Raw genomic sequence first — 16,115 nt, 5'->3', positions numbered from 1 at the left:
TCTTTTGCTAGCAGTGTTCCCTACATTTATTAAAATCTCCGAAGGTAGTGTTGTGTTCCATTTCTGTTATAAAGAGTCTTGGACTGTATCTAAGCTCACAAGCAGAGAGCAGTTATCCCCATGAACTTAAGTTTCCACCAAATGGTTAATAGTGGTACTTTTAAATAACAAGGCGAAATCATCTAACAGAGGAACTCCAATTATAGAAATATAAAGCTTTTCTAATTCTCTTAGCCTTTCACAATTCTCAGAGTTGGATTTATTTATCTGTGCTGGAGCTGTTCATTTCGCTCAAAAGATGATTTATTTTAAGGGACTTTCAGCTTTTTTTGTTGCCTTAAGTATATAATGTACATCAAATTCTTAATAAACCATAAACATCAGTTGGTAATTATTTGAGGAAGCATTTTCATTTTATAGGGAAAATTTATGAATATAGTTATATTCTGCCCATACATATATATAAAACCTTTTAAAAGCGGGAAAATTAATTCAGGCATTCAACTGGTCTTTATTCTTTTTTGTGACTAAATTAAATCAGTTGTTTTGAAAATAGCCAGTTGTTTGAATTAAGTCCTTTCCCTATCAGTAATAACCCTGTGTGTAAAGCATAGCCAGTAAGTCTTTTGTAATAGATATCTTAGTTTGGGGATTTATACAGTTTTCATTATTTTACTCATTCTGAGCTTGAACCACTAGCAAAGTCTTTGTATCATATTTAGAATACTTGAAGATTTGCTCCATACTCTAATTACTTGAAATACAATTCTATTTCTTCCCAATTCAGCACTGGGTTTTTTAAAAAGATATTTTGTAAATAATATTGTAAATAAACCCTTTTTTTCCTTATAGACTCTTCCTTCAGCCATCACCTGATGGCTGTTATTAATTTGTTTAATCCCTCTAAATAAATCTTGAATATTTTGAGTAAAGTCACCTTTAGTTTCTCTTCTTTGGACAAAGGAGTACTCTCTTTTTTGGAGGTTTATCCCAGATTTTTAGCTTTTCTGGAATCAAATCAGGTTCACAAGACTCATTTAACAAAATTAGTACTTTGAAGGGTTCAAGAATCCAGAGAAATCTGATACTTGTTTGATATATTCTTTGACTCTATACATTTTTCATAGAAAACAAACTTGTGATTTGCTCTTTGTGTCTAAGAAGGAAGCATAGATTTTCCTCTCTTTTCCTTTTAATTGAATTTTCAAAACTTAAAAAAGACTCAAATTTGGAGCAAAAAACTCTGATTTTTTTATATATGAAAGCTATGATTGGAAATTTAGTCAAGTCATTTTATAGTCTAAAATATTGTTATTACATTTATAGTTTGGCTCTTTAAAATGATCCTCTTCAGAACTACCTGAGAATATTTCTCACTAAATGAAAATTACCTGATCCTTTAAAAAATATTTTGCTGTATATATTGCTAAATGATGTAATGGACTTTGTAAAATTTCCTGTATATTTGGAAGGTACTTCATTTAGCTCATCTAATCTTTACTTTGTCAAAAATGAATTATAAAATAAAAATATTGCCTTTTTATAGATTGCTACTGTTCTAAAATTTTTTCATAATAATAGTAATTATTCATTTTTCCAAAGCAGTTTTGGTTTATAAGGTGTTTTCCCTTTAATGTCCCTACTACAATGGAAGTGTATTTTATAAATAAGGAAACTGAGGTCCAAAGAAGTTTAGTGACTTGCCCATGGTCATTCAGCTTGTGAACAACAGAACTAAAGCATGAATCTAGATCCTCTGATTCTAAGTTCATTGTTTATTATACTGTACCAGATTACCTTCTTTGTAAAATTATATGATAGATGTGGAAATATTTTGAAAAGGAAAGAATAATAATATATAAATGCAGTGTGGAATAGAGCATTAAATAAGCAGTTGGGCACCTGAATTCTCTTCTGGTTTTGTCACTAGCTTGCCATATGACAAAATCTGAACCTCAACTGCCCATTTTGTAAAATAGGTTCATAATCATTTACTTCATCACTAGGCACTCAAAGACATCCTGTTGAATACTGTGAGAAACTATATTAACTTGAAGACATTATTAATGCAGACTTCACTTAACCAGAAAGGTAAAACACACGGAACTAACATATTCCTCACTTTAATTTTACAAGAAGAAGACGCATGACATGTTAAGTTGATATCAAGAATTTATTCCAAAGTGCAGCCTCCAGACATGAGAAATGGCAGAGAAAGTCAACCACTCTTCTCAACTCTCCTTGCCAACATTAATAAACTGATCACTGATGTTCTAAAAAACAATTAAATTGTTTCATTTCATTTAGTTTTAAGAACATTTGATTTTATCAAAATGTTTAGCTTTGTTGTTCAGCAGCATTCTTCTAATTTCCATGTATTTCAATATTTCTAGGTTACATAGTAAAATGGATAAGTGTTCTTGGACTCTAATTTTCACACCTTTAACAAGGAAACATTAAACTTGATAATCACTAAAGTTTTAATGCAGCTCTAAGTTTCTGTTTTTATAACTCTTTTTTTGCCAAATTTTTCAGTTAACCAGAAAACCTCATTCCCTAAATTTTCTAAACAAATATTGTCTACTTTAATATACTCTCAAATATTCCCAGTTGAATACTTGATGAAATACTCGCATTAAATTCCCCTATTGTGTGAGAGGGTACTGACACATTCCTCTCATTTCTTTTGATAGTAATATTTTCATTTAAAAATAAATAGGAATACATGGGGAAATGACTATATTAAAGAAATTATTTCCATTAAAGAAATTATTTCTAATATATTGAATGTTTCTTAGTTTTATAATCTCCCATGTGACAACCCTAGGTCAAATTCTTTGCTCTTTGGTGATGAACAACTTTACAATATTGTGTTTGATGATGAAGTAATTAGACTCCCTAGACCTTGTATTCAAAGATAAATCTATTGAGCCAAAATGTTCAGATGGCATTAGTAATCACAGTGCTGAAATAGTGGTATATTATTAGTCCCCTGTTTATTTTAAATTTTGCAGTTTTACTACATAACTGTCCTTGTTTTGATCTTTGAATGAGGTCTAGGATTTTCATCCCATATTTTACAGATAAATTTCACATAACACTGGGAGTTGAGGGAGAGCAAAAGGGGGAAATTGGGGACACACAACTCTATGAAAAAATATATAATCCATTCAAAATGTACACTTTATTGAAAAAAGTAAATCTGACAACTAGAAAACATCTTGATATTTCTACCTGTAGGTATATTACAATGGCTACCATGGCGATACTTCTGAAACATTTTTGGTGGGCAATGTGGATAAATATGGTAAAAAGTTAGTGGAGGTTGCCAGGAGATGTAGAGATGAAGCAATTGCAGCTTGCAGAGCAGGGGCTCCCTTCTCTGTAATTGGAAACACAATCAGGTAAGCTTTATACTGACAAGTAAAGGGAGGGTTGGCAAGTAGGACAAAGGTTATTGGTGGTTTGGTATAAAACTGATGACATGTTTTATGATTCAGAACCATCATTTCAGTCTGATATCAGTATGTGAACTGCCAGGCTGTAATGTTGTTCCCTGGGTAAGAAAAGGGTTTTAAAAAGTGACTTACACTGAGGTCAGTAAAGACACCTATGGAAACAGAACGTATCTACAAGGATTCCTTGGTTTTTACTGGGCAGGTTCATTCTGGTTTTCTAGTTTCCCTTTTACTTAAAACTTCAAAAGTTACTAAATAAATTTGACTAAGAAAACAATAGATGTCCCAACACTCTGACGATGGTGAGGGAACAGAAAGTAAGGCTCACTTTTAGGAAGCTTCCAAAAGGTGTCTCCTTTATTATAAAGAAGATTAGGTATTCACCTCAGAGTTTCTTACCTTTCAAAACTGAGCTTAAACAAATGACCTCAGGAAGGAAAGACCCCTGGTCCTTTCTCTGGACAGATCCATTTCTATTGTGAATCATTGTTTGTTTAGACTTAATAGTTCTGAGAAGTACTATATCCATAAGGCTTGTTTTTGTATATATGCATTTTTCTTTTCTAATTCAAGCTGCTTCTAGTTACCATTTAAAATTTTTTTTTCACAATCATTGCAAAATGGGGCACGTGGGGTTGATTTTCATTAAAAAAACATTACATTTCACTGAAGATGGCCACATTGGTAGTGTCTGTAAAAGACTACTTTCTCATTAATATAAACTATTGAATATATTCTGTTTGCCTAAAACATGAAAGGTTTAGTCACCTTGGAAAGATGATGTCTTTTTTCCTTTGTGTGCCTTCAAATACTTAAGGGGAAAAAATGGTAAGATATCAGTTATATGTATTTATAGATTTTAAAATATTGTAACAGAGTCTGCATCAAACTTTAGTAAAATCTCTTTGGGTTATATCTGAGAAGCTTTTATTGAAGACTTTGAACAAAATTGTGTTTTTGACAGTTTTAAATTATAGGCTAACTAGCCTGGGAAAAAAAAAGGATAGTGTCTTTCTGTTCTTGCCTAGGAAATGTTGAATCAGACCCCTACTGGGAAAAGAAATTTAATGCATATCTCACTATCTTACTGTCCATGAATATAATAGAAATGAATTCAAAATGCAGTTTTATTTTTGCAAATGGGATGAGTCGATAGATGCACCTCATATTTGTGAACACCTAGGGTTCAACAAATTTACTGGTGGTACTCTTGCATTTTAACCAAATTTATTCTTCAGTAGAAGGGGGCATAGAACACTAGATTCTTATTCAGGCATTCTATGGAGCTCTGCATTCATGGCTGTGTCTAAAGGGCATGTCAGCCTTTGATTCTCTCTGAGAGGTAATTATCCTTTTCCTGTCACGGAACAACAAATGATAGCTAACTACAGAGGCACATTTGCAGTAGTCACATTCATCAACTGCAGAAAAAAAAAATTCAATTTAATTGTGCAACACAGCTGCACATAGGCTTTTTGAGCATTTCTGTTGTTCTCCCTGTCTTGCTATTCCTCCCTCCAGATCTATTTTTTAAACTTTTTTTCTGGTTATTTTTTTCCCCCTTTTTGTCTCTTCTTCCATTTTTACTCTCTGTACTTTCTTGTTAAAGTAATTTTCCTTTGTGGCTCTCATTCTTTTTTCCCCATTGAAGGCTATGAATGTAGAAAATTATCACAATTACTCATATAATTGAGCCTCTTTGTAGCAAGTGCAACTCCGGTAGCCTTTCTCCATCATGAAAATGGTTTCATTATAGGGTTTTTCATATTCTCTGACACCATCTACACAGAGGAACAGGCGTGCAGATGAGATGTACTAGGAACAGGGTAGATCAGTAAGGTCACAGTAGGAATAATTAGCTCTGCTATGGAAAGAGCATCTAGGCCTTTTACTGCTACATAAATGTACTGTCCGTGGCTTTTAGTCACAAAAAAACTTACTAACAAATGGAGCTCCCGCCTACTACTTTGAAAAAAAGATTTGTATCAACACTACAATTTTCCATCATTAAGACTAATAACACAGAGCCTAGTATACATCAAGGGGAATAAAAAGAAAAATCTCACATTCAAGTGGCGGCTGGGTGCTGACCTTTGTTCCCTTTTTTTGTGTACGACTTAACTCTTTACAAAAAAGAGCCACACGCCACACCAACATGCAGGTGAACTCCAGCTAGCACTAGCAAAGCATGGCATTCAATTGGAAAATCTGATAAATCTCCATGCAGGATAATGCATTTCATTACATATTCACTACATTAATTCTAGCTATATAAAAAAAAAGGAAGAGTAGAATTGAAAGTGACATTGGATTTTTAGCTATCTGGATGCAAAGGTCAGTTTTCTCAGACTATGAATTTGCATGCCCAGGCTTCTTTGAAAACCACATCAAGCCTTGCAACTACATTCACAAAACTATCTAAAAAATAAGAGGATGAACTTTTTACTTTTTCCCTGGTACACTTTTATTATTTAAATGCATTATACATGCCATTTGAGGAAAAAACTGAAAAATTATTCTGATAAATGCTTGCCCTGGTTTGTTGAAGTATAATGTTTTTAGATAGCTATTATTTTGCCTTTTCATATGCAAGCAAAATCTTAAGAATAGCAGTACACCTAGAAACAGACATCATCCATAGCCAAAAAAAGAACTTGGAACCATTATAATCTGAAGGTTTACAAACCTTTCAACCCAGCCTCATTGTTTCCTAAAAGGCATTCATCATCTTTAGCATACCCTTCCCCCTTCATAACTGATCTTAGACCACACATACCATGAGTTACCTGGAGAAGACCATGAATTTGAGGATCTTTTATTAATAACTATATTACATACTCTCCATGGAAGACTTCAACACTAGGAAAGAATTTGGAATTCTGAGAAATGTAGCATAATAACTTTCTAGTATTATTGGATAAAACAAGAAAATGTTGACAAATATACTTTTGTTTGGGACATTAGTGTTACTAATTCATTGCACCTAACCTTTTATTTGCAAATATTATTAGGTGCTCTTTTGTAGAAAGATTTGTACCTATAAGAATGTTGTAAAGATAAAGGTTTATGCATTCCAAATATTTTATAGTTCAGTAAAAATAATTCATGCTCATAGGTGTAAATTCCATGATCAAAGTCTCAATAAATGGTTTTTAAATGTTTAACTCATAAGTATATGTTTTGATATTAATTTAGAACAATATAAAGCAGATTTTTAAAAATAATCTGTTTCTATGAGATTATGCACATTTAAACAATAACTGGCTCAGGCAAAATAAGTCATTTTAATGTCATCTGTGATAGATTTTCCTTGACAGCTACTGTAAATTACAATTACACTGCTTCTCTCTGCACTTGAAAGTAAGCATTGCAATAAATTATCTTTTATTTCAATCCATCATGTCTGCTTTTCAGAAACAGAAAACCTCAAATAAAAGTTCAGCAGTATTGTAAGAAAAATACAGTAATTTGTGTTCCAGTTTGAAACAAAAAACATACCATTCTTTCAAAAAACAATTGTCGGTTTTCAAAAATATTACTAATTATACTTAAACATTACTTGTTATTAAATGGTCCCCTGGACTTGTACATTCCTTCAGTCAAAAACAAATACTTAATATAAAAATATCTTAAATATTTCAGGTGGAATTCTGTAATTTACCATATCAGATAATGTCAACCACTTCAAAGACAGTTAAATGAAAACCCACGATCAGTACTAGGATTAATATTGTCTATTAGCTTGAAACAAAATTTCATTCTATACCCACATGCATTCTTTTTTTTTCTGTAAAGAGTATAGCCATACATTTATTATTCCTTCATATATATTTGGAGAATGTATTTGCAACCTTAAAACTTAAATGAAAGCTATTAAATAAACCCAGCCTTACTCTTTTGCAACCCCACCCTCTTTCTGAAACACCATTTCAGTTGAGTATGAGTTTCTTTTCAAAGAGAATTAGATTAAAGAAAATTATCCAGAGATGAAAGTCTTTAAGTGAGATATTTGAATCATTGAAAATATGACATGATAACATTTATTTAATTTAAAATAAATTTCAAGAATAAAATGCGTAAAGTTCTATTATATCTGCTCCTTTACTCTATCCCCTCCCCCACACTCTAATGGCCTATATGAAGAGCATCAAATTGTGAATGTGCTCAGAATATTTCTGGACAGAAATTATATTTCCAAATACATAAATAATACCTTTCCCTCCCTTTTTTTCTTTTAAATCAGAGAAAATAACTATCGAAAAGCTAGTGTTGACAGCTTAAATTCAACAAAGGCAGACTTCCATAGCTAGTGATAGATTTGATACTTCACTATCCAGGGTAAGAAAAGCATCTTTGCCTTGAAATAGGTCCTGGCACTGCCACTTCCGGTCCCAGAAAGGAACTGCATCTGATTTTCACATTTCAGTGTTATTAGCACTGCCATCTTTATTCTGGATAAACTAGTCAGGAGGAATACCCTTATATACTGGACCTTCTCATGCCTATCAAGCATACATATTTTTAGTTCTAATGTGAATGAGATTATCCATTGGTAACCCCTTAATTGTCTTTGTAAGAGATTTCCAGATTACCAAAAAAAAGCCGTAATCTATTAGTAAGTATCCCCAGTTTGTTGGAGGTAGTCAGTTTAAATACTCCTCACGTATTGTTGTGATTTTCCCTTTGTGTCAGTAACTGAATATAAATACTAATCTCAATCCCAAATGAAAATTTACACAAGCAAGGACTCAGAAGCATATGCTATGCTCCCCAATTATCAGTTTCTGGGAATGATATAGAGTAGATGGTATTCAACAAAGGAGTCAATCATATTTTTTTCTTCTCTTTCTCTTTTCATTTGTTTCTGTATTTCCTTGACCTCAGGCATACATAATGCCTATATTCTATGATATTGCTAGAACTAGACATTTTAGTAGAATCAAGAGAATGAACTGTTATTGGAAGGTAAACTGAAAATGGTTTTGGCCAACATCTCTTGTGGTCAGCAGAGGATAGCTTAAAGACTATTTCATGACAGACATGCTATTTCTTTCTTCCATAGAAATGAACATACTGGTTTGACTTAGTTTTTCTTTGTAATATATTCTTAAGATTTGAAAGGGATACATTCTAAGCATTCAAGGCCCTGACTGTCAGGTTTACTTGTTGTTGTTATGTTTGGGGGGGGGGGGGGGAGTTGAGTGATGAGTGGTGGAGAAATACCATAATTCAACAGACATTTATTATGTCTTTCCTAACACCTTTTACTAGGTCATAGGCATACAAAGGCCAAAATAAAAACAGAGCAAAACAGAAAAAAATTACTGTTCTTAGGAAATTTACACTCCTGGTATAAAAAAAAAATCAGATAACTAAATAGTACATATTCCAAAAAACACAAAATAATATCAGATTGTGGAGGGGAGGGAACATCCCTTCTGATATGACTTACTAGAAAATGCATACCTGGGGTGGGCTGTAGTTCTTTGATTTAAGATTTTAGAGAACTTTGCTTACAACCATCCTGTGAGGTGCATAGTGCCAATCTTTTTATCCTCATTTTACAGATAAGGAAAAAGTTGAGTGATTCATTCATGATCACATAACTAACAAATATTCATGATCAGAAATGGATCCAAGTTTCCTGACTTCAAGAGCAGTACATTATCTACTGAAACCTATTGCCTCTAAATGGTCCATGATAGAGACCATGATGTACTGGGGAATACCTGTAATTTTGTAATCAGGAGACTCAGACTGGAGCCCTTGATCAAAATCTTTAGTACTAGGTTGGATAGAACCATGGGTCTAGAGTCAGGAAGACTTATCTTCCTGAATTCACTTTGGCCTCAGACACTTACTAGCTATGTGATCCTAAGCAAGTCACTTTATCCTATTTACTTCAGTTTCCTCTTCTGTAAAATGAGCTAGAAAAAGAAAAGCAATTACTTCAGTATTTTTGCCAAGAAAGCCCCAAATAGGATCAAAAAGAGTAAACATAGGGGGTAGCTAGGTGGATGGTCAAGAGGAACTGAATTCAAATGTGACCTCAGAGACTTAATAATTACCTAGCAATGTGACCTTGGGCAAGTCACTTAAACACCCCCTCCCCTCAATTGTCTTGCAAAATTTTTTTTAAAAAGAGTAAACATGACAAACAACTAAAAAGCAACAAGAAATGTTTTCTTCATCAGCAAAATACTTCTCCTAGCTTCTTTGTTTCTTCATCTGAAAAATGAAGAATGCTTTGTCAAGTGCATTTACCCTTACTGAGATGTGTTAGGAGTAGCTTGACACAAATATGTGAATTCCAGTAGACTGCATTTATTTTGAGATATCTGATTCTTGTGTTATTTTTACTATCTTTTTCCCTTCTGTGTTTATATTTAGCAGTAACTTAATACTTTTGCAAATCCAACCTTGGAAAAAATTGTTATTTATGCTAAAGCTTATTTGACCAAAGTGTAAAACATAAAACATACAGTGAAGCTCATAAACTTTTTATAACCCTTTGGCCCCAATCTGTAAATTCTGTATTATGTTTTTCTTTCTGTAATTTCTTAGATTAAAATTATACCTGAATGAGAGAAAAGACCTGGAAGAGTTGAAGGGCTAGTAACATAGCTTCAGTGACTTCAGAATAGATGATTAAGAAGCTATGAGTTTAACTCAATGTCTTAAAGAACATCAGGAAATGATGGCTGAAAATGTTTTGAGACAGTGAGTTTGCCTAAAATGTTGAAGATTCTAGCTCAAAAGCATTGTTTGCATGTTAAACCAACACCAAGAGTACATTTGTAACTTTGATTTGGGTCTTTGTCCCATGGCACTAGAAAGGACTATAATTGTAGTGCCTCTAAATCCTCTGGACTATGATTCATGCAGGGTAAATATTCTGAATGTGCCACAAAGCCCTTCATCAGCATGAAAATATAAGTAGTTAATGGAAGGTGTATAAGTGCTTATCTTTCCAGTATTCATAGAAATAAGTGTGTCCATTTGATTTCAAAAACATGGCATTTCACCCTTTTAGATGAATTTTTTTTGTTTGAATGCAGATCATATACCTAATCTAAAAAATGCAGTCTAAAGTGTCTACACGTGTATTGGATATTCATCTTCAATAAATACTACTGTTTAGCTTATATAGTCTAATGATTAGGCATTTTCTGTTAATTTTGTAAATAATATAAGACCAATGTAGAGTTCCCAAATGATCACATGGTTTGGGTGTTTATGAGAACACTGACAAAAAAGATTTGACTAGATATGACCTGGTTCTTTACAAAATATAGAATTCTTTGGAAGCAACCAGAATGAAAATAATCAGGTGGATGAAGAACCAAAATATTTTCCAATTTATATTAGTTTTTAATTTGTTTTCTTCAAGCCAGAAGTGACTTGTGTAGTCTTTTAGTGAAATCTAGACAAAAGAAATGCCCATTTTTGTGTTCTGAATTCTATCTGCATAACCAGTACATGCACTCAATAGCTAGATATATTGCAAATGCTCAGAAATTAAAACAAACTTTATTAAATAAGGGGAAACAAACCATAGTGTCTATGGGTTTTTTATGTGAGTGTGTGTGTGTGTGTGTGTGTGTGTGTGTTTCTACTTTTCAAATGAGGTAGGGAGTTAAATTTATTCAAGCATACTAGAGGAACATTAATGTTATCATCTTACTAATGAATATAGTTACTTTTTTTTAAGCTTCAGAAGACTGTTTCTAAGAGAGACCTTCCTTGACAAAAGTCTGCATTGAAGTGATTGCCCCAACATCTGTAAAAATAATAATCTCATGTTTGGTTACTTTTAAAGCCGAATAACCTGTGAAAATGGGTTGCAAGTCTGTCCTCACTTTGTTGGGCATGGAATAGGATCCTACTTTCATGGACATCCAGAAATCTGGCATCATGGTAAGCAAATGAAGATTAGTAGAATAAAAGTGTAAGACCATTTTGCCCCAGATAGTATGTCCCCACAGATGATCCACTTTAATATCTTTTAATATAAAAAAAGACTAAAAAATACCCCTAAAACCCCAAACTGCACACCTATAAAATATCACTTACTCTTAACCATTGCATTATGTTACTGGACTTGTACCCTGAAATTTTACAATCTTAAAATAAGGGTTTTTTTGCTTTATGTCTTCTCCTGAAGAATGCTTGGCTGCAAGGCAGAGGAGGATATTTTTCTCAAAAAAAAGTTACCAATGATAAAAACAAAACTCTACTGCATCAATATCCCAGCATGCTCATATGACTGTTTTCTGTTTTTCTTTTTCTGCCCCCTTTTCAAACTGCTGACTGTTGTGGTTAAACTTCATTACATCCTACACAGCGCTGACAGCTGATGTATTTAGCAGCATGTACCTACCTCTTTAGTGAGTTTCTACGTTGTAACCCACCTCCCTACTCCTCCTTCTCTCATGTTCCTCTATCATGTTCCTTGCTTCTCATTGCTGGTAGGTAGTATGTGCCCCTCTGGTGTGACAGAGGTGGGGGGGCAGTGGTGAGGAGAAGTAGTTGTGCTGAGAAGGGTGGGAGTAAGGGAAGGGAAGTAGAGTTTTGGGTAAGGCTGGTGGGTGTAATGGAGGGTATTGGAAAAAGTCAGAGTGAGGAGTATATAGGTATAGTTATAAAAAATTTTGCTTCTAGCCCTGAGATTTGTCCAGAATTGGATACAGGGGAGAGAATGGGGAAATCTCATGTGGGCACTAAGGTAACCTGGCCCCAGTTTTTGAACCTTTAGGGATTTCTATGTCCCCAAAAGAGTCCCACCTTAAACCATCCAGTATGGGCTCTCTGGCCACATCTTCTCATTGAGGGGGGTAGAGTAATAGAGGGCAGTATCTTGGTTCTGTATTGTGATTTTTTTTAAGATAATTTTTCAGATCAATCTACTGGAATTAACCATCTGGAAGAAATTGTGCTGGTGTAACTGAGTAGTTTAGAACCTACACTTTGCCAGGCCTTGACTTTCTCCTTAAATACACCCTGTAACAGTGATCTAGCTCATATATCCATTGTCTGAGCCATATAGAAAGGAGCCAGATAGCCAAGAGGCTATAGAGGTTGCTGTGGAGGTGCTGGGTATCCCTAAACTCCCCTTACTGCTCCTGGGGTATCACCTACATAGTTCTCTCCAATTCAGCTTTCCTTTTGCATTCAACACCTGGAAATCATTTCTCAAGGTGATGGCCACATGGATCATTCCCTCCTTCCTTCTCTACCCCACTAGAAACCCTGGTAGACTCCCCAACCCCACTCCACCCCTTGGCTGGAGCAAACTTTTGGTGAGGAGTTTTCTCCCCTCCCCTGCTTTCACCACGGATTCACTTTATAGCTTTCTTTGACTAGGTGGGGAGATTAGGGTGAAGATAGGTCAAGCTTGCAAGGAAGGCTGGGCTTTCTGGTCTTCCTAGAGGGGGTGAACTTGGGGCTGTAATACAAGAAGGCTTCAAGTTTACTTAGGCCAAACCATTCTCTTTCCTATAATCCTAATGTTTCTGGTGGATTTGTCTTGGGGTTGGGGGGAAGGAAGGCTGGAAAAGGTCTTAGGCCTGGGAGGTATATATCTCCTTGAAGGTGAGTTATTTTGAAGAATAACTTCTCATTATTTCACCAGATTCTCACTTCTCTAAATTGAAATTCCTTAAAAAAAATTTTTAAGCACACATGCAATGTAGTTTTTTTGATTAAGTGACCCAAAGTCCTAATTATATTTCTCTTTCTCTCACTCTTCCCTCCCCTCCCCATGTTTTTATTTTTTAGCAAACGACAATGATTTGTTGATGGAAGAGGGTATGGCGTTTACTATAGGTTAGTCTCTACTGAACTCTCAGTGGAGGTCCCAGACCTCCATCCTCCTAGGTTTTCCTCTGCATGTCCTGTAAGCATCTGTCTGTCTGTCTGCTCCTTCTAGGTTGTGCCTGAAGCTACTAGCCCAGCGGGAGCACAACCATCTGCCTAACAAGAGAACTGTTCTCTATAGTAAATCTTATTAAATCCAACTGCTAGAGATCCATCCTCCTAATACAGACATTTTCTCTGTATTTGGAAACGGCAGCGGTTCAACATCTAATTCCTCCTCCAGTGTGGTGTTATGAGTTTGAGGTGTTTCTAATGCTCATTTTTTTCCTTAATATTTGAATGGCTTGTGTCTACCCTCTTGGTTTTTTCCCCCCTCCATGTCCACAAATGTCCTGTGCTAATTTGTCTTCTACTTGTTTAATAACTGCTAGATCTCCCATGTAGATCTCTCACCCATACACAGCTATGGAAAAGTACTGTTGTTTTTTTTCCCCTAAGTGTGACTTAATGGCAAAGCAATTAGAGGAAAATAAGAAAATTGTTATTTTGCTGATTAATGAACATTTTGAGCATGTTTTAAAAATTCAAATATTTTTAAACTGTTTGATGTGTTATGAGGGGCCTGCGTTTTGGTGGTGATTATCCACAGGGTCTTAATTAAGGCTTGATTAAAATGCCCTCTAAAAAATGAAATGGGTAACTTCATACATGTTTAAATGCCTTAATGTTTCTTCTTCCCACTGTTTGGTTGGTAGTTTAATATGAAAGGAAAACTTCAATTAAAGAAATCTTACAAGATGACAACATGAGCCAGTAGGGAAGTACTTGGAAGATAAACCTTTTGATAAATCTTTTGATAATGAGCCCAAACAGTGTTTGACAAGCATCTGATGAGGTCACTGAAGTAAATATTTTTCCCATTACAGAGCCAATCATCGTGGAGGGATCACCTGAGTTTAAGGTCCTGGAGGATCAATGGACTGTAGTGACTACAGATAATAAAAGGTGTTTAATTCGATACTTTTACTTTTTTGTTTTATTTCGAATTTCCCAGCTTTCAAACAGAATTCTGGGGTAAGATCTCAATACTGCTAACTCACATAACTACCTCCTAATTGTTAAATGTGTATTTCAGATCAGCGCAGTTTGAACATACCATCATAATTACATCTGGAGGAGCCGAAATCCTGACCAAACTGCTTGAAGAACCTTAAGAGCTGCATCCAGGAGTTCTTGGGGGCATCGATCCTCTAGATTTTGGTATTTTGAGAAAAGCTTAGAAACCCAGTTGGAGAGTTTTTGGAAGGCACAGTAATAGCAGATCCAGCAGAAAGAGCAGCCTGATATCTCGAGTCTTTTGAAAACTAATTTTGATTACTGGATGAGGGATTATAGTCAAAAGTTTTGAAGATCACTCTTCAGAGGTTCGAGGAGTGTCAGGTTCCACGGAACTTCCCTTCCCCCGAAATCCCTCAATTCTGGATAAGAAGGAATCAGTCTGACACTTTCCTGTCTGCAGTCTCAAATTCCATTGGAAAGAAACGGGAAATGGGGCGAATCCCTGGTTAGGAGAGAACTCCCAAAGGAGCATAATTCTACTTCTTTGTAATTAACCAGCATTTCCTTGAATTGAATCTGCATGAGTAAAAGGTTTTCTGTTTTAAACCAGTTGTCCGGTGCCGATTCAATGTTTCTCCAATGTTTTGGGATAGGGGAACTTTTTTTTTTTTTAAAAAAACATACACTTGAGTGCACTTAAGAAAAAAATTTACTTCCAAGTTGCTTTCTTTTGGGAAGAGACTTTTTAAAAAATCCTTTTGTAACTGGAACATAAAGTGACTGATTCCTACCACTTTTCCTATTACCAATGCCATCCAGAACTTCAGTCGGCTTTTTGTGGAACTAGATTATGGTTCATCGGGGGTTGTTTATTTTTTGTCAGTCAGATTTTGAAAGGAAAAAAAATAACTCCTGATTAATGGAATAGTTTGTTTCAAACGACCCTGTGGGGATTAAGTCTGACTATTTCAATGGGATTTCTAAAATGCAGGAATTTATCCTGCCTGCCTCTCAGTACTTCTTTCCTTTCCCCAATCTACAAGAAAACCCAGAGTATGCCTTAGGAGCCTCAGACTCCTGTTGCCTTGGATTTGGAGTCTGACCTAACCAAAAAGGCAGAGCTTTGAATTCAGAATTCAAATAAAGCTTGTAGTCCCTTGGAACAAAAACTTGGCCAAACAACCTAGCCCAAGCTGTCCAAGTCAAACACAAGGAATTGGGAAGAGTGTAGTGTCTTGCTTTACATATACAAGTTTATTTTTGTCCACAAAATCGTGAACGAGACCCTCCACATTCACCCCACCCCCACTAAAGGTTTATTCCTTTCTGTGTCATTCTCTTCTGAGTGATGAAATGACTTCTGACTGGCGGGACTAACGGGTTTCTCGAAGGGTGAAGGGGCAAGATGGTATCTGAAAAGCTGAGTTGGGGGTAGAGGATCGTGTGGAAATTAGGGGGATGGTTGCTATTGGGTTTGACTTTTGCTTTGTCTTAAGGGACTAATCTCTCACTTGAGGGGCTCCCCTTGTACAGACCCCGTATCCTTTTAAAGGCCTAATGTCTTGCAAAATCAAACCTCCAAACCCAAACATCTTTCCTTTTCCCCCTTCTCCCTCAGCTATCCAGTCTATGCCTGACTTCTTTTGGGGCTGTAAGGCCTTGAACTTAGCATAAGATTTGGGATTCCGGTCGATTGTGTATGTGTGTGGGAGGAAAGTTATCTTTTTAAAAATAAGAGAAATGTAGATAGCTGTTTTATAGTAACTCGATAAGCAAAAAAAA

General features: G+C 35.1%; 1 protein-coding gene across 3 annotated transcripts in view; it reads left to right on the top strand.

The window, feature by feature from the left end:
• The window catches only part of METAP1D (methionyl aminopeptidase type 1D, mitochondrial), a 101,725-nt gene extending 86,338 nt beyond the window's left edge, over positions 1–15,387 (top strand). For 2 of the 3 annotated variants that reach the window (XM_074215710.1, XM_074215712.1), the window contains 5 exons: positions 3,241–3,404; positions 11,278–11,375; positions 13,236–13,283; positions 14,201–14,279; positions 14,410–15,387. In XM_074215710.1, the coding sequence (XP_074071811.1) occupies positions 3,241–3,404; positions 11,278–11,375; positions 13,236–13,283; positions 14,201–14,279; positions 14,410–14,488 (468 nt within the window). In that variant the 3' untranslated portion in view covers positions 14,489–15,387. The remainder of the gene's footprint in view (positions 1–3,240; positions 3,405–11,277; positions 11,376–13,235; positions 13,284–14,200; positions 14,280–14,409) is intronic. The other variant, XM_074215711.1, reaches the window with a different exon arrangement.
• Positions 15,388–16,115: the final 728 nt, after the last annotated feature.

This window comes from Macrotis lagotis, chromosome 1, assembly GCF_037893015.1.
Source record: "Macrotis lagotis isolate mMagLag1 chromosome 1, bilby.v1.9.chrom.fasta, whole genome shotgun sequence".
Lineage (NCBI taxonomy): Eukaryota > Metazoa > Chordata > Mammalia > Peramelemorphia > Peramelidae > Macrotis > Macrotis lagotis.
Note: the sequence above shows the minus strand (reverse complement) of the source record. Positions and strands in the feature narration are given on the sequence as shown.